General features: G+C 40.7%; 1 protein-coding gene across 5 annotated transcripts in view; it reads right to left on the bottom strand.

The window, feature by feature from the left end:
- The window catches only part of LOC144374916 (neuronal acetylcholine receptor subunit alpha-7-like), a 103,571-nt gene continuing 84,366 nt past the window's right edge, over positions 1 to 19,205 (bottom strand). For all 5 annotated transcript variants that reach the window (XM_078037652.1, XM_078037656.1, XM_078037653.1 and 2 more), the window contains 6 exons: positions 13,704 to 13,783; positions 10,214 to 10,381; positions 8,469 to 8,663; positions 7,435 to 7,521; positions 6,340 to 6,449; positions 1 to 2,120 (listed from right to left, as the gene is read on the bottom strand). In XM_078037652.1, coding sequence (XP_077893778.1) covers positions 1,602 to 2,120; positions 6,340 to 6,449; positions 7,435 to 7,521; positions 8,469 to 8,663; positions 10,214 to 10,381; positions 13,704 to 13,783 — 1,159 coding nt within the window. In that variant the 3' untranslated portion in view covers positions 1 to 1,601. The remainder of the gene's footprint in view (positions 2,121 to 6,339; positions 6,450 to 7,434; positions 7,522 to 8,468; positions 8,664 to 10,213; positions 10,382 to 13,703; positions 13,784 to 19,205) is intronic.

The following is a 19,205-nucleotide window of genomic DNA, read 5'->3' on the forward strand; positions in this document are numbered from 1 at the left end:
TTTTCTCTAAACAAGTGAATTTATAGGCATTACTCAGAAATTAGTGAAATGGATGGCAATTTCTTTTGATCTGAAAATCTAATCTTTCATGATGTGCCCCACTCAGTGGTTAGATGCAGATTAAAGATTTCTAGGAGCTCAGAAGCACAGTTTTGAGCTTTGAGCAGTTACTGAATGACACAATAGAACCACAGAGGTTTTTCTTGGTGAATTACCTTCTGATCTCATTAAAAACAATAACAACCAAGAAGAGGCAATAGTGATTACTACCTGCTAATCTCAGTGGGATATGGTGTCCCCTCTTAGGTTAAAAAATTGAAATTGTTCTTGTCTTTAGAACACATCTCCAGTGAATCACCCATTAACCCTGAGCCAACTTTCTGTGTTGAAACTGGGGTGAACAAGCTATAAGGAGGCAGAACCCCAAAAGTCAGAAACCAGGGCTTATTGCTGTGCAGCCTCTGATGTTCTGACAGCTCCTCCATGTTGACTGCTACTGATGGGCATCTCGGAAAGCCACCATCCCCTCCCCAGTTCTTACTACACATGGGCCCAGAGAGGTCCCAGTCCCTGCCTCCTGGCCCTGTCACATGGAGAAAAAGCCAAGTAATATGCTCATTTTACGGTGTGCATTTGGATGGACATTCTTCTAAAACGAATCATCTCCAACAAGTATGAAGCATCTAAGACATTCTTATTTTTAAAAAAGCACATTAAAGTGTGTAACATAGCTTCAGTTATTCCTTCGAGCTGGTATTTCTCACAGAATGCTATTTGTCCTTTGAATTTTGCAGAACAGAACAGTGTCGAGGGGTAGCACGTGAATCTTGGGAGTCATCTAGGATCTACAGGGGACACAGCCTCTCATGCACACTTGACTGGGTCTGGTCCTATATTGGAATTGACACAAACTTGAGTCCCTCTGATTTTTCTCAAAAGAATAGGTTTGTAAAAATTAGTCAGCTGGTATAAACATAGTTTACAAGAAACACACACATACACACACAAACAGTGTCTGTCTCACTCTCTTCTATAAACAGCATACAACTGTTTCTCTCTACCGACTCTCATCGGTAGAGAAAAAATATATAGTTGAACTACAGAAAAGCCAGCAGATAGGTTTTAGTTTTTTTTTCTTTCACAAGTCAATTATTAGAATGGATTTAGTGAGTGGTTTATTATCATTAGTTTTAATCTAGGTTTGTACACAGGCAAAAGCACACATTGAATTTTTATGTGGGCCTTATGGCAAATGACATGCAAGCATGCAAAACCAACTGTACAGGCCTGCCCTGGAAGTCTGGAGCCACAGAGATCTCTCTAAATGGCTCTCCAGAAAGAGAACAAATGGGCAAAATGACTGTACAGTGGCCCTGCTGAACATAGTGATGTGCCAATGGTATGCATAAGATATCAAACAGAAAAATACTAAGATCCTATTACTGAAGGTAACAAGGAAACCTGTAACCATCAGGATTGACAGCCACAAAGGATACATCAGAGTTGTCACATTTAATGCTGCTGTGAGTTTACCACAGAATTCTCACCAACAACCACTTTGCCTATCTGTGCATTTCCTACGTGTATAGAACTGGGTGATGTTATGCAAAGTCTTTGGACACAGCCTCCACGAAGTTTGGAGCTGACATGAGGATGCCAATGGTGCAGATGATGGTGAAGACTGAGAAGGCCATGAGGCACAGGCGGTCCACCACGCAGGCTGCAAACTTCCACTCACTACAGACAGCCTCACTCTCATCCTGGCAGCGGAAGCGGTTGGCAATGTAGCGGACCTCCTCCAGGATCTTGGCCAGGTCTGGGTCCCCCTCTGAGGGCTGTCCACCATGCAGAAGGTGCTCATCATGTGTAGGAAAACAAGCCATGCGGCCACACACAACCCCAGAGTCAGGGGTCGGGGCGCAGTGCATGCCCTCCAGGCCTCGGAAGCCGATATACAGAAGGTTCCCGTTGCTGGTAGGAGGCCCTGCACTCGCACTCAACTCCACACTGGCCAGGCTGCAGCGTCGCTGCTTGTGCTGGCAAGCTGGGCGGACCTTGTCTTCCCCGGGCCTCTTCATGCGCAGGAACCATGCACACCAGTTAAGAAGAATGACTCTGGTCTGGGGGGACAAGAGAATGTTAAGAGAGGCCAAGAAGTGGATTTTAACTGATCCTGACAGCACTGTGATCCTACATAACAGGCCTGACTTTGTTGATCCTGGGGCTAACACGTTTCATCACCTCCCCAGTGATTCTATATGGGCAGGCGGTGCCAAAGCCTAACAACTGTTAGTCAAACATGAAGTGAGAATAAAAGCTATAACAGGTTTATCACCCTGGTTATGAGCTGATTTTTTTCCCTGGGGTGGGCACACATGCTGCATTCTTTAAGAAGACAGCCTTGTCAGAGGAGGCCTGGCTTGGTAAGAATACCTCTGGGATAGGTAAACAACAAAAGTCACTTTCCCTCTCTGATCTTCACACATCTGTAACCAAGGACCTTCAGGTCTAATCCTCTATCTCCCATACTGTGTGTAAGGCACCCTGGAAGACCACTGTAAATCACAGAGGCACTGGGAGATTTTAACATTTAAGGACAGCCCTTGAACACAAGGACCACTGATTTGAAATAGTTCAGGCTTTCAACATTAGATGGTCACATCTCGTGATGACATTATATCTTTGCAACACTGGTTTTCCAAGTTGCCCTGAAAAAAAAAATTAAGTTCCAATGTGAAACAAAAAAATGAAGACAGTGGTTTCCAATCTAATCCCAAGACTCAAGAGGATGTGCTGAATGTACCCTACAGGTGGTCTCATGATGTTAAGACATAAAAGCTAAATTGTTTCAACCTATGTAATAAAGACACTGTTGGGGAATATTTCCTCAGGTCTAGGAGCTCTGTGGAAAAATTCCTGAGACACCAATGTGCTGTGGACCAAGGAAGTCATAGAGCCCCTCATCTTAGGATCCCTTAGGCTACAGTGAACACCAAATAAAAGGATGTCTGGGAAAGTACTTATATTGAAAGTTGAAAGCAGAGTTGGCAAACTTTCTATAAAGAGACAGATGGTACATTTTTAGATCTGCAGGCCACAGATCTCTGTTGCAACTACTCAGCTTACGAAGTAACAAACATAGAAAGGATGTAAACAGATGAGTATAACAATTTTCTAATAACACTGTATTTTAAAAAGTTTGTGGGCTAAATCTGACCAGCTGGGTCTCAGTTTGCCAAACTCTGGCTCAAGTATATTATACACATTTGGTACCAATGTGCCTGAAGAAGTTTGTGAAAAATTACCATGTGAGTTTATATTATTTTTAACTCTCTTGGAAAGAGGGGAGACAGCTAATGTCCCAAAATAAGAAAAAAAAGGAAGCATTTTTGAAGGCATCTCTAGATAACTATATAATTTTTGTAAGTTTCCCTAGATAAGTATATAAAAAGGGAGCTCTTTTCCTAAAATCATCCAGATACCTATTTCATTTTTTGAGTATGGGAAAATTTCATCAGCAACCTAGCAGATCTATCTCCATGTAGATAGAGATGGTAAGTTGTGAAGCTCATATCTGCAGGGAAGTCTTTCCTGACATTCATTTTTATGGTATCTTATCAAAGGTGACTGAAGCAAACAAGATCTGGGGGCAGGGAATGAGAAGAAGAAGGAAGAAGGAAGAAGGAAGAAGAAGAAGAAGAAGAAACACTAAAATAATTTTCACTATAGCTTCAAAGATAGGCCTTCATTTCACAGTGTGCTTTCCACAGTAGGTGGCACTCTATATCCTAGGAAGGCTGGGTCTCCTGACCCTGGAGTGTTTTTCACCATCTGTGCGGAGGAGGAAAACATAAACCTCTGTGAAAACATCTAGGGTGAATTTGGCCCTCAAGAGACATGTCATCTCACTTGGGCCATTAAGAGCTCTAGGAAGTGAGCTTAATTCTCTCATTTTACACACAGATAAAATGAAGCTCCAAGACGCTAATTAATTGGCTCAAGGTCATACAATAAGCAAGTGGTTATACCAGGTAATGTACCTAGACCTCTGTAGCTTCATCAGTCAGAGACTACATGCTCTTTCAGAGTTCCAGTGACTTAGCCCAACTCCTTCTTGGAAATACCACAAAGTCTTCACCAGACCTTGAGGGAAGGTGTCCGATAGTGATTGCAACTATACCCAGATGCAACTGTGCACATGAGAGCCAAGCAGGGTCAGGCACTTTTCCAGCCATGACTGAATCTGCACATACCCTGAGGCACAAATCCAGCTAATATGATCCACATTGCCAAGTCTATTTTTAATTCCATGGCCTGAATTATTAGCTTTCAAGGCCAAAGCATCTCCAAAGATGAAATTATCCTCTTGGCACTTATCAAACTGTGCTCGTGACCTCTTCTGTTAGGTTATAGTTTTGTTTCTGACTGTGCAAATGTCACATAATGCCACTGCACTCAGCAGTATCTTCTTCAGAGCAACAGATCATTGTAAGAGTCCCTTGGAGGCTGTTTATGTTTTAAAAACACATGGAAGAAAAGAAAAATGTAGTATGCTATATAAAAATGAAATTTATACACTTTATATTTCATTTGTAGCCAATTGGTTCTAACAAGCTCTTATGCTAAGAGGTGAAAAATTAGCATATGCTTTTAATTAAGATTTTTCACAAGAGCAGAGTGCTATCAGGTCATTAAAAATGGTTTTGCATCTGTGTTTCATTCCCTTATCTCCATATCAGTTGAATAACTAATAAGAAATAAGTGTTCATATTTTCATAAACAAACACTAAAAGGAAAAAAGAAGAAATTCATTTGAATGTTTCAGTATTGGTGGTGGGAGCAGGGTGAAGGGTGGGAATAGGAGCTCAATTTTCTTAGGTATAGTGTTAATATGATGTACACTTTTGAAACAGGTAAATGTATCTAAATGTATCATCTGCTTCAAACAGAAAGAAGGACAGACAGACAGACAAAAAATAAACTAGAAGCCTAATCTCATATCTGTCCTGGCATCTTTTCCAAGTGTGTCAAATATATGAGAAAGTCAGATGAGAATGTAGTTGCATACGTGCAAATGAATCCCATTTTTTAAAGGGGGTAGGTACTTCTCAAAACAAGTCTCACATATGGTAGCAATGTGACCTATGCAGGAGGCATCATCATTTTAGGTTGAGTGACACTGCTGCTGGCACTATAAGTTACAGGTGAGTTTTTACTAAGTATATGAGAAGAGTGTACATGAAAAGGAACTTGAGGGGGAAACAATAAATTTGCAAGCCCAATATTTTAAAAAATTGATCTTCCCTTAGTTAACTTGTAGGTAACTATGAACTACTGCACATTGAATGTTCTTAGAAAGCCCAGAAACTTTCTGTTCCTGGAGAGTATATAAATGCATCTCATACTTTATGCTACGTTTAGCATGGTGGTGATTCCTAGACTCTCTTCTGGGCTTAAATACAAACTAATGGGTCTCTAAAGACAGGTTCCTTTGGGGATAGAAGAGATTTTTCCATCCTAGACTAAACACTCTGGACAGGAAGACCAAGAAGGTCTGCAGGGTCCACATGAGCATGGGAGGTGAAAACTCAGGTTTTGTTCTGGTGACATGGGGAAACTCCTGGCCCTGGCTCAGTTCTAATCAAGTTATTCCATTTTTTCCCATCCCCTTTCCTTTCTCTACTAGTAACCTATCTACCTTTACATTATAGGGTTTCCATTAGATTATGTTTCTATGTATATTAAGTGTATGTACACTTGGGCCCTTTATATCTGCAGGTTCCATATCCATGGATTTGACCAACATTTAAGAAAATAACTGCATCTGTACTAAACATGTACAGACTTGTTTTTCCATTATTCTCTAAACAAAATCTAAAAGATTTTTGGTATCTACAGGCAATCCTGAAATCAATTTTCTGCAGATACGGAAGGGTAGCTATGTTTTTGTATAGCTCATTCTGTTGTGAAGCCCTCACCGAGTTGCTAAGTGTCTGTGTCATCAGTTGCTTTCTACTGTTGCAAAATTCTCCAATTTGGCCATGCAAAAGAATAGTTTTTAGAAACACTCTGTTAGCAAAATACACAGGCAGCCAGTTATGTGAGCCATGCTCTGGGATGTCAGGTTAAAACACTGTCATAGGATGGATACTAAGAGGCACACTCACCATAACTACACTATCTGAAAAGAGGTTGAAGTCAGAGAGGAGAAGTCATATGAAAAACAGACCCGTTTGTTTTGGAGTGCTACTTTGGGGGCTGGTTTTTAAAACAGATAAACCATATGAAGACTCTGCTTTAGGGAGGGGCTCTGACTCCATGGGAGTGAGAGGAACGTACCCACTTAGGCATCTTGCCCCCATCAGGGTCATGGTGGTGATATTGCAGCACAATCACTGTCACCACAACAGAGAGGCCCACAATGATCATGGTGCTGGCAAAGTACTGGGCTGTGAAGAGAACAGACACAGGGTGAGATCTGAGGCCCCAGGAGCACTGAAAGTCACAGGAGGAGTGTGCAGACCTCGCTCTCTTACTGTCAGTGACTGGCTGTCTGGGCCAGGCCTATAGCCCACTGCCCACACCCCTGGTGGGAAGCAGGCAGCCTAGAACCCAAAGACCTGACTTCCCATCACTGTATAGGAGTGGTACCTCCCATAATAAACCTCATAGGTGCTGGCAGAATGCTGCTTTGCAGCCTCACAACTGAATTGGAGGATTTGCTTCCCTGACAAGGAATAGAACCCCAGCTGCAGTAGTGAGAGTATCAAATTCTAACCACTAGACTGGGTATCCTTTTGTATGGTTCCATTTATTTCCATACAGGAAGGTGCAAAGCACCTGTCATTCCTCCCCGAGCAGAAGGTCATGCCTCATACCTGTCTTGGACAAAACATATATTTCCCCCAAATACTTATTATATGGAAACCCTGAGTTATTCCTGGAAACAATGACTAAGAGGTAAATTGTATGTTTCTCCCTTTGTAACAAAACATTTGTAGACAAACAAGGTCTCAACCAAAATAATGAATCTCTAATGATAAAATCTTTGACCTCAAAGCAAGAATAAGTGGGAGAATTATGGTATAATAGGCAATTTTGCATGTTTTTTTTCTTTGAGATGGGAGTCTCACTATGTTGCCCTGGTTGGTTTTGAACTCTTGGGTTCAAGTGATCCTCTTGCCTCAGCCTCCTGAGTACTAGCACCACAGTGGCACACCACCACTCCTAGCCATTTCAGTAACTTAAAGCCTAACCACAAAGTTGAATATCCTCTTCCCACTATTTGGGCCCAAGTGAACAGAGGCAATAGGTGAGGGAGCAATACAGCTCTTCAGGGCATGAAGGACACATTTCTACTCTTTGCATCTACTGGGAAATGCTAGGGACTCTCTAAATCTGTAGTTCTAGAAAGGAGCCTGACTCTTGACTTACCTATCAATGGCACTGAATCAGATGTTGCAGGCATAATCTCTGCTACAAGCAGCATGAAGACAGTTAGAGACAGTAAAACTGTGATCCCTAAAACAAACACACAGAAGATCCTCAGACAAAACAGGCAACAAGTTCTAAATTCCCTCTACCAGTAATTGGGTCATCTAACCTGAGTTTCAAAGAATTAAGGAGTTGCTGGGGAAAGGCTTTGGGACAGATGGTTTCTTACATATGGGCATTTAAATGTTTTTCTGGAAGAAAGTCTCTATCACCTGTCAAAGTCCCAAAAGGATCTCTGACAAAGACAAGTTTTGGAATCAGAAATTTGGAGGAATCAACACAGAACAATTATCTGTCAGTTTCTTTACCGCAATATTATTGAGAGGTACCTCCACACAGTGGGAAAAGAAACCTTGCAGTCAGAAGGCCTAGTTTCAGGTTTTGACTCTGCCATTTACTAGCTGTGTGATCTTAGAAAAGTTATGTAATGTTCTGAACCTTGTACTCAGAAGGTGAAATGTTTGTGATTGATGAACTGAGACACTGAGAAATTCTTTGAGATATTTAAAAAGTCATTTCACCATTCAAAGTTTTACTTTACTTATCTTCATATGGAAGCAACTGTAAGGAATCATGCTGCATACAATAGACAAATGCAAGCTGAAACCGAGCTAAACTCTTCCCTGTCCACAATGAAGGCTGACTTATTGCCACCATGGAGAAAAAGCACAGGCACTTCCAGGCATAATCAAACTAGCTGGTCCTCCATGGGTGAATCCATACTCTTTGTAGGATCAGAGGATTCCAGGATCCTGTGTTATTCTCAGGAGGGTACATCCATCCAGTTTGGAGCACAAATCAGGAGCCTATGATACTCTGGAGCTGCTTTGGTCTAAGAGGTTCATGAAGAATAAGTCAGGCAGGCCCTTGGGACCCCAAAATACATCCCTGTACCATCCACAGTAAACCCTCCAGAGCTGACCTAAAGGAAGGGCCTCCAGTCTCAGACTCTTGCCAAAGATATGGGCACTTACCAAGGGAGATTTTCTCCCCAGAGTCTGCAGGGAGCAAGAACACTAGCAGGGCCAGAGCTGAGATGAGTACACAGGGGATGAGCAGATTAAGGCCATAGTAGAGTGTCCTGCGGCACATGGTTACCGTGTAGGTGACATCTGGGTATGGCTCTTTGCAGCACTCATAAAACTTCTCACTCCTTTTGCCTGGAATTCCTGCATGGGGAGGAGGAGAAAAGGAACTATCATTTGAAAACATAATTACTGTGTTTGTTTCCATGTATATACCACACACGAGCATAGCCCTGGAGTTTGCTAAGTACTAAAAATCCTGGTAACTGATGTTTGAACAAACCCTTGCTAGTTTGTTATAAAATTGTTTTAAGATATCTCAGTGATACTTAAGCAAATGGGTAAATATTCTTTTGAAGGATTATAAGTACATAAAAGTACATAAGAATAAATGATGCACTTTCAATTTTTATCATTATAAAAGTAATTATAGTCATGAGCCACATAATGATGCTTCTGTCAAAGATGAAACAAGTGAATCTGGGGTTGTGGCTCAGTGGTAGAGTACCCATTTGGCTTTCATGAGGCACTGGGTTTGATTCCCCAGCACCAAAAAGCAAACAAATAAAAAAGAAATTGAGGGCTGGAGATGTGGCTCAAGCGGTAGCGCGCTCGCCTGGCATGCGTGCGGCCCAGGTTCGATCCTCAGCACCACATACCAACAAAGATGTTGTGTCCGCCGAGAACTAAAAATAAATATTAAAAAATTCTCTCTCTCTCTCCTTTCACTCTCTCTTTAAAAAAAAAAGAAATTGATAAAAAATGTGCTTCAGTTTTATATCACCTACTGAACTATAGCTGTCTCAGTTTGTGTATGTACAGTGTATGATGCTTGCATAATGACAAAATCATGCAACAAAGCATTTCAGAATGCATATTCAGTGTTAAGTGAATCTTAACTACATTGCTTTTCCATTTTAAATGGCTGTTGATAAAATAAAAGTGAAAATGACTGCAGAGTAGTAAAAAAAATGTTTTTCTAAGTCTTAGAGATTTGCTGACAGGGTAGATTGCAAGATAAATTTCATGTTGAGAACTGAGTCTTACAGAAGGAACAATTTTTTCAGAATCTAACAATTCCTTGCAAGATGTGAGGAATGCTACAATGACCAGTTTGCCTCCTGAGCTGGACAATCCAATGGACTATGAAATTTATGATCACCCTGATTTGCATCCATTTCCAACTACTAGAGTTGCCTCAATCTTGTTGATCTTTTTCCCCAAATGCTAAGCTTTTATACCCACTTCTTGTTATAAACCCCAAGCTCAACTATCCCTAAGCAGACTTGTTCAGTGTGTAGCCAAACCCATTTCCCAATATTTGTAAATGTGTTTTGCTCCTGAATAAAACTGTTTTTACTTTATCTGAACCTCATTTATGACATTCACACTGTTGATTGAAAGTTGCTGTGCAATCATATTTTAGCAATGGCGTGGACTTGAAGATGTCACCAGCACTGACTTGTTTAAACATGTCCTCACCAAGCTGCAAATTCCTCCTGAAAGTGTTAGATTCACTCATTGTTGTTGGTTTCTCATCCTATAGCTCTCAGTAAATGATGAAGAATGCTGCAGAGTTCAAAAAATGCTCACACTGGAAAGGTCAGTGGAAAATCCCTAACTTTTAAACTTCAACAGGAAGAAAGCAGTTTTTTTTCCCCAGGCTGCAAGTCTTGTGTCTTTGCTGGGCTTACCCACGAGATCCCATTCTCCGTTGGGGATATAGCCACTGATATCTGCCTCCTGCATCTGCAGGTCCAAGGACCACCCTCCATAAGACCAGGATCCAAACTTCAGTTTGCAATGCTGCACATCAAAGGGGAACCAGCGCACATCAATATAGCAGGAGCTCTTGAATATGCCTGTGTTAGTGATGAAAACAACCAGAAGGCTGAAGTGGAAGACAACTGAGATGGATTCAAAATACACAGCAGTCCCTCTAGACCATGTTGCACCTTCAAACTGCTTCTAAACCTACCCAGAAAAAAATTGTATATATTTTATCTATCTATCAATTGATCAATCTATTGATCTATCAATCTATCTTGCAAACCTCTAGACAAGCAGCTCACCTAAAGCTTCACTGTCTTCTGAAATTCAAAAACCATGACAGCTTCTGTTGAAGAAGACTTCTCAGGGCTTTTTGTGCAAAGAAATTAGTTTTATAAACTTGTGTTTGCTCTGTGCATCAGACTCAATAGTAGGAGAAAAATAAAGAACATTATAAAAAAAACCCTGAAAGGAATTAATAAAAATGCTCAAGAATCTAAAGTATGGGGGCATGTATTTCTGTGTGGGTATGTTTGGTCTGGGAAGGCATTTTATTTAGCTAACCAATTGGGAAAATATGTGGTTATCTAGAAATAAATGTGGGGGATTCTAGATCAAGAATAGAACAACAGGCTGGGGTTATGGCTCATTGGTAGAGCACTTGCCTAGCTTATGTGAAGCACTGGGTTCGATTTCAGTGCTACATAAAAATAAATAAGTAAAGATATTGTGTCCATCTACAATTAAAATAAAAATAAAAATACAACAAAACCTGACAGGTGTAAGCCCAAGAGAATACAAGGAAGGGTTTCCACTGAAAGAGGAAGTTCAGGCTCTGTTAAGTTGAAAGTGAATTTCCCAGAAGGTCATGAAGATGAAATCATTCTAGTTTTTATTTTTATGCCCTGTTCTCTTCCCTGCTCAGAGAAGATTGAGCAACACTAGAAGGCATGATTGGCTTAAGTGTCCCACTGCTGGTGGAGAAAGGCAGGTACTTTGTAAATGTCAACTATCAAGTTAAATAAAGACCATAGGGAGGCAGGGACTCAAAGTGCCTTGAAAACCCAGACTTCACCTCACAGCCAAGTTGTGAACAGATAATAAATTATTTGCCCCCTCAAGGTCCTCTAAACATGATTTGCAGCATTATTTCAAATGTTTATAGGAATCTGGAAGTCTTAACTGACACTCCCCTTCCATTAGTAGTGTGGATTCCCCCAAACCCAGACTATTTGCAAGTTAAAACATTCTATAACTATACAATTCCATTTCTACGAAAAAATCCAAGAAAGACACAGAAAACAGATCTGTAGTTGCCTGGGGCTGGCTGTGGGAGTGGGAATTAACTGCAAATAGGCAAAAGGCATCTTTGTGGAGGGAAGGGAATGCTCTAAAATGGGATTGTGGTAATGGTTGCACAACTCTAAATTTACTAAAAATCATTGAATTATGTACTTAAAATGTATGATATGTAAATTCTACCTCCATAAAGCTATTAAAAATAAATGCATAAAATGAAGCAGGAAAAGTCACGTTATAATCAAGTCTCTATTTCAAAACCCACACCCAAAACACTCTTTTATACCCATGTAACACTAAGCATCACTAAGCAGGGGCAGAGCAGTGTCCCAGAACCAGCCCTACATGACCCCAAGGCACAGGGAGTTCTGTACCCTTCCTTCCAGTGTAAGGCATTGTCCCAGGTCACAACACAATGTGTCCCATCCTGACCAGACTCCCAGGGCCACTGAGGAAGGGTCATAGGATGGAGTCTCACAGAGTCTGTTGCATTCAGAGCATTTGAGGGTCCAGAGTGTTGCCCTGGTAGCTGAAGATAAACTCAGTCCTAAGAACAATTTGCAGCAACATATTCCTCTACCCTGGAGACTACTGGACACCATCTTCTAAAATGGCCCTTATAATGGCACTCATAACAGAAGCTATAACTTGCAGGCTGGTTGAAAAGGAACTCAGATGTGCTGGAAGGCATTCCACAGCCGGTCTACAGAGGACCCACTGTCAGAAGGAAAGGCTAGGGTAGTAAAAATGGGGGGAATTGCCCAAGAACAGTTGTGTTAAGACAGAAAGCCTGAAAAGCTAGATTTCTTCAATCTATACAAATATTATAGGGAGGTGTATGTCTTTGATAGATTCAGTCACTCATCCATTCACATGGGCCACACATGGTTGAGGAGCCAAGGATTCTAAGGTGAGCAAACACAGATTCTGTCTAGAGGATGTTTATCATCAGCTGACAGAAAGTGCATGTAAACAACAACCCAAAAAGCAAAGCTGGCTGACTTTGCTGTGTGCAGTGGAATGAATAAGACAGACTGTTGAAGGGGTGTATGTATGTGTGTGTGTGTGTGTGTGTGTGTGTCTGTGTGTGTAATGTGAGAATATGTGATGTGTGTGTGGTTGTGTGTGGGTGGTATGAGTGTGTGCAAGCTGGTAGTGAGATAATTGCAGGTTCCTTTTGAGTAGGCAGTTAAGTAAACCAGACAGTATAGGAGAAAATCCTTGAAAAGAATATGTTAAAAAAAAAGTTCTAAAAGCTAAACCCAAGATTGGTTAATATTCATATGCTAAAACAATCCACATTGTGCCTCAAGGCCAAAAATCTGAATTTACCAAGCTGTGGATAACTCAATGAACAGCCTAGGGCCTTAGAAATCCCAAGAAATAATGGGTTTGGGGATGGGGGGTGGAGGTCTATCCCAGAAAGTGTCTCACCATGAGAAAGCTGAAAAGGAAAAAAAAAAAAAACTAGTTCAGGAACAAGTCAGTAATGAGCTCCCTAGAAAGCACTGAACCTAACATCTAACCCTTGAGTGCTCTTGAATGCATGAACTCAATACACCATGCAGCACTCCCACCATCTCCCCCAACACCTGGAACACCTGCCAAGACAGGAAGTCGAGGAAAGTGGAGGACCAAAGTGGAGGAGAGGGGACCTGATTGTCTGATTTGTTGGTTGGAAGGGAGAAAAAAATGGTTTGGATATCAGACTTGTGGGTCACAAGAGGGAAGAAAGGGCATGTTTATCTGACTTACATGTTGGAATGGAGACAAAAGGACCTGAGATCTGGATTATGGGTAGAAAAGAGAGTTGGAGATTATCCCCAACAAGGAAGACTTGCTTTAATTATGGACTGACTTTACAGAGCACATGGCAGAAAATAAGAACCCCCGGCACATGCTGGCAAAGACCACTTGAGCCAGGATTCCAAGAAAAAAAGAGAAAGATGGCAGTCTTGAGGGGACCGTGAAAGCACAGAGAGAAGGGAAGAGGAGGAAGCAGGATGCATGTAAGAGCCAGTTGACCCTCAGGTGGGCCATCAACTGGGCTGATATTTGCTTAATTTACTTGCTTAAATTTTCCAACTGGAAGAAGACAAAGAAAATGGGTCTTACCTGGAGGAAGATACTGGCAATGTCCAGAAGAATTCACCAAGACGTTGGTGTGAAATGTGGCATCAAACCTCTCATCAGCACTAGAATCAGAAAATGGAGTTTTGTGAGCCAGTGCTATGAGGCTGTAGATTACTCAGTGCACTTAGATGAGTTGAGCCCCTGGTCAGAACAGTAGCAGCTTTCTAGGGGCTCCTGTTTGTACCCAGGTCTCTAAAATAAATTAAGGAGAACACCTGTAGATGGGAAAAAAAATCTCAACATCTCCACAGGAGATAAGGAACATAGGTGCATGTGGCCACCCCGTTCACCTCACAGGACAGGTCATAACCTTCTATGTTCAAAGCTTTACTTCCAATCTCTTCAAAGGGGCCCAATACTTGCTGAGGATTAACAAATGTACTCCATATGTTTGAAACTGCAGGTGCAGGAGGGAGCTGGACACAGAATCCCAAAGGGGCTCTGGTCCACAGCTGGTAATGATGAAGGTGGGGGTAGGAAGAGATAGCAAATTTAGCACAAGTTTTAGATGAATGTGCCCCAAGACCCTCCCCTGTCAGTGACAACTTAGATAAATGCGCACACGGACCCGTGCACACCCACACATACACACACCCCTAAAAGGGGGGAAAAAGGATTAAAAGTAAAGACCTAAATTAACCATGACTTGCTTTTCTATTTTCTGACATTTCACATCTGAGGCCTTGCTGACCTGGAGGAACTGCCCCTCCTGGGATTAGTCAATTCCTAGAAACAGTAAACAAGTCTTCAAGACCTCTTTTCAAATATAAATCAATCAATCCAGAGCCTACCTCTCAACTCCCATTCTATCAGGCTCTCACACTTGGGGGTCACTATCCACCAGCCCTAATCACCCCAGGGATGTGAAAGTATTCAAATCAGCCCATTATAAACCTGCTTATTCTGCCTGACCTGTTCCTTCCCTGGCAAACCACAATAAAAGCTCCTATCTATCTACATTTTCCTTGATTTCTTTGCCTTATAATCAATCCGGCACTTCCCCCTGTATCCCTGACTCAGGGGTGAGTTATGCTTCTTGTTGTTAGGAAACTTTGAATAAAATCTTCTTTCTTAGCAACAGTCAGTTCTGTGTCTATATGTCTTACCATATTGATTAAAATAAATCCTGGGTAGTGTTAAAACACAGTCCTTCTACATATAAATAATAATAAACTGCCTCAAGAAAACCCAGGCAAAAAAAAGATGCTCATTCCACAGAGTCAAATTGCCCCTCATTTTGATGACCAGAAAACTTCTAGTAAGGGCTGCCCACATGGATGGACAGAGGCTCAGTGAGCCTTTTCTATGCCTTGGTCCTCTCAGGAGAAAACACAGAACCACTACATATTTGTGATCAGTCTTTACATGAGATTTACAATCAAGGATACACATCTTTTAAAAATCCAAAGAGATCTGTCCATGAAAAGAATACAAAATTACTTCTTTAAAACTGTAATATTCTCCCCCAAAATTCAAGAGGATATTGCAATTAGGAAAACAGCAATATGGAAATTAAAGCTAAAATTGATGAAATAATTTTCTAAATAAATATTTGGAGGTTTGGCTGATAAAAAATCAGAGATGACAAGTAGGACAGAAATGATACACCTCCTAAGGACAAGGCCAGGAGAGCTCCAGTCCATTCAGAGACAACAGGAGAGTAGGAGGGAGAAAATTACTAAAGAAATCACACAAAGAAAAATTTCCAGAGCAGAAAAAAAACCATTCGAGCATGAAGGCAAAGAAAGGCATTTTCAAGAATACTGAAGCCTCAAAGAGCTTTCTCCCACATATGTGTCCTTGGTCAGCTTCAGAAAAAATGAGGATGAAACTGAGAAAGGAGAAACAAACTTTTAGATGAAACCTGGGAACAGAGGTGAGGATCACCACAACAATCCAGACAGGAGCCCAGGAACAGAGAGTCCCAACGAGAGATGCTAGAGATTTCTCCTAGGAAATGGAGATGCAGAGCAAGAGACAGAAGAAATAACAGGCTGGAAAACATCATGGATTTGATTTAAAATATATTAAAAACCATCTTCAAATAAGAATAACAGGAACCAGAAGCTGAAGGAAAAAAGTACATAAGAAAGTCATGATTTGAATATGATAAATATGAGGAATTTTAAAGGAAGAAAAGGAGGGAGGGACGGAGGCTCAGTTGACATAAAATAATTATCCACTGAGACAATAAAGAACACATCCACCTGGTAACATCCAAACACCAGAAAGGAAAGACAGAGAGGAAGTAGGATAAGGATGTAAATATTCTTGCTTGATTGTAGTCTGTATCTGACTGCGTTAATGAGTCATATCAGAAACCATAACTGGGCATAAAATAGCTAAAAATGCGAACCTTCAAAAATGTAACAACTCAGAATAGCACCATGGTTTTCAAACTAGGTTCTCTGGGACCCTAACATGCTATGGAAGACTTTTGAGATTTCTGCAAATGCTTGATTCCAATATTTTCTTTTCTTTGTATTTTTAAAATACGAATCAAGGTCCATGCAATCAAATGATTATACATAAAATTTTAACTTTTCAGAGATTACCAATATTAATTTATGGGTCATTTTATTCCCCTTTGGGTGAGAGATAAACTGAAATTTCTCTTGCCATGAATGTACACCACATTTGAATTTCTTGTAAATGATTCACCACATGAGATTTCAGTTTTGCATTACTCTTTTAAAAAATGCAAGTTTGTGTCTATAGTTACATAACAATGAATCTACACCAGACTTGGCATGTGTTCTGCCACTGACAATGGTCCTTGGCAGCAACAATAGAAAGTGTGGTCTGATGCCATGCCACAGGATACAAAATTTTGTGTATTTTAGGCTTGGGTTTCTTTCCTGGTTTTTATATTTATAATAAATACTATGAGCATCTGTTAGATCAATGATCCAACTCTGGAAAAAAAAAAAAGCAGTTTCTACGAGCTTTTTCTCCAAGCATTTATTCCAATTTAAGTGAAGAGATTTTTAAGACCACAAGGGGAATAGGTTAAAACAAGATTAAAAAACTGTTGCCATTAGCAACAGCTTACCTGTGTGACTCCATGATTTCAAAGTATTGTTCATCCATACAGAATACTGAGATACATGGGATTGTGACATTGCAATTGTTACCAAAACTCGAAAATCAATATACATGATAGCAGTTAAAATGTTCTTTCCCATAGGCGAGTTGATTTTATCAATAAATAATACAAAAGTGAACTCATGTAACAGATGTGTGCTAAAAAGTACTTTCATCTGTTTTGAACATAAGGGCTGGAGATAAGATTGACTTGAAAAGGGACCTTGTTGCAAAACACTGAGTTTGAACATAGCTCTCCAAGACAAATAATGAGATTTTTCTGAAATATAAATGGCTAAAGCCACTCATTTTGTGGGTGGCCACAAAATCCACAGTCTGCTGCACAGCCTGGCCTTTTGCACACAGAAATGTCCGACAGATGCCAGAACACAGCAACCACAGTGCATGTGATCTTGAAGCCTTCCTGCTGGGAAAATCTGATAACCACAGTGATGAGATTGGTCCACAGGGAATCACTTCATTCCTCTCTCTGCTTTTGTGTATATTTGAAATTTTCTATATTAAATAGTTTGAAATGCATATATATATATATATATATATATATATATATATATATATATGCATTTTTTTCCTTGACTACTGAAAGACACAAGGCATCCATAGAGTTTTGAGGATGCCCAACCTGGTCCCTAGGTTTCCTGCCTTCCTCTGGCTGCCTTCATCCTCCTCCAGCCAGAGATGACCAGAGTGCCATCTTGATGTAAGGAGACCTTTGAGTCTCACCACCAACCACAAAGGGGGCACTCACTGAGGACAAATTTAACTCGGATACTCAGGATATAGGTTCTGTCCTTAGGGGAGGGGTCAGGAGGAAAGGCCCCTACACAGACTCTAGAGATGGGCAGAGAAGCTACAAAGTTCCGCCATGCTTCTAGAAGGGGACATGATCTTATCATGTTCCTGAGGATAATATTAAATGATGGAGGCTTCAGGAACTTCTGTTTCCCTAGACCATGGGAGAGAAAAATACCCATGGTCTAGGGGAAAAAAACTATCTAAGCAGTGAGGCTAGAAAGGGGCTTGGGGAAAAACTGAGGGTGGCTGTGCCAAGCAGGGTTCAGGGGCCCAACCTAAGGGGATGACCAACAATGCTTTCAGATGTAGGGAAAGCATAAAGTGGGAGATTCCACAGGGCATAGGTGGATCATGTGGGTCTGAAGTTGGAACTCTCCCTTCTTCATATCCTTGGGGTCCCATGTAGTGCCTCACTGTATCTTGTATCTGCAAAGAGCCTTGGAATTAGATCCCTCTGATCCCAGTTTTAGGATAAACTCCTCAACTTGCCCTGTTGCCATGAGCACCACCACTGAGCTTGAGAGGCTCAACCATAATCATGCAAGGGAGAGTGTCTGGGCCAACCACAGAGAAGGAAGAAATGGACCACCAGAGAGAAAAAAATAAAAATAAAAAACAGTGAAGCTCAGTCATCAAGAAGTATCAGCAAGTCCAAGTCCCAATGGAATATGTGTTCCACAGAATAAGAATGTGCATCCAGGAACAGATGAAGCTTTGAAAAAAAAATCCAGGTATACTGTACAAAGAGGACACCATGTGTGGGTTCAGAATGACCCCCAACTAATGAAGTTTCAAGTGAAATCAGTCCCATCCCATCTGAGCATTTAATATCCTTGAAAGACTACGAGAAGGAAGAGTAGACTAGCTGAAAATGCTCTTATCTGAAAATACGTAAGACAGGAGGAAGGAGAAGCCCATACATTTCAGAAGACAATGGTTCTAAGGCACCATTTATTTTAGATTTCTAAAGAAAGGAAAAAAAATCTGTAAAGTACATATTAAGACACAGGGTAAAGGCACTACTGATGCAAGGTAGGTTCCAATTTCAAGAGGGAAAACAAGTTTGCTTAAAATAGATGGATTTTGTTAGATGAATTTTATACATTTGTACCTATATCTATACACCCTGTCATAGATATTCTGATTAAGTTCCATGTTTTCTTCTAAAACATTTGTTCTATGACCCACTGTATGGCCTATTACAGTCTGTGATGAAAAGCTTGTGTAGAACCAAATTTTCATGGTCATTTCTAAGCTGCTAGAAGTTCCAGGAGGTTATGTCTGGATCATCAGTAGAAGGCTTCCAGAAGAATCCATTCAAGAAAGAAAATAAAACTGTATTTATCAGAAGCAGAAAGGAAGTGGATAGGAAGGAAGTAAGGAGATTCCAAAAACATAAATTAGCAGATATGTTAGATGAAGGAGACTAAAGACCTAATATACAACAAGAGGATTACTGTCTGTATTTGGGAGACCTGTTAAATGTAGACTTCATCTGCTAGTGTTACAAAAGCAAACAAACTTAAGAAGAATGGGTAACTATGTGAGATGATGGGTATGTTCATTTGTTTCACTACAATAATT

The sequence above is a fragment of the Ictidomys tridecemlineatus genome, unplaced genomic scaffold (assembly GCF_052094955.1).
Source record: "Ictidomys tridecemlineatus isolate mIctTri1 unplaced genomic scaffold, mIctTri1.hap1 Scaffold_95, whole genome shotgun sequence".
In the NCBI taxonomy this organism is placed as follows: domain Eukaryota; kingdom Metazoa; phylum Chordata; class Mammalia; order Rodentia; family Sciuridae; genus Ictidomys; species Ictidomys tridecemlineatus.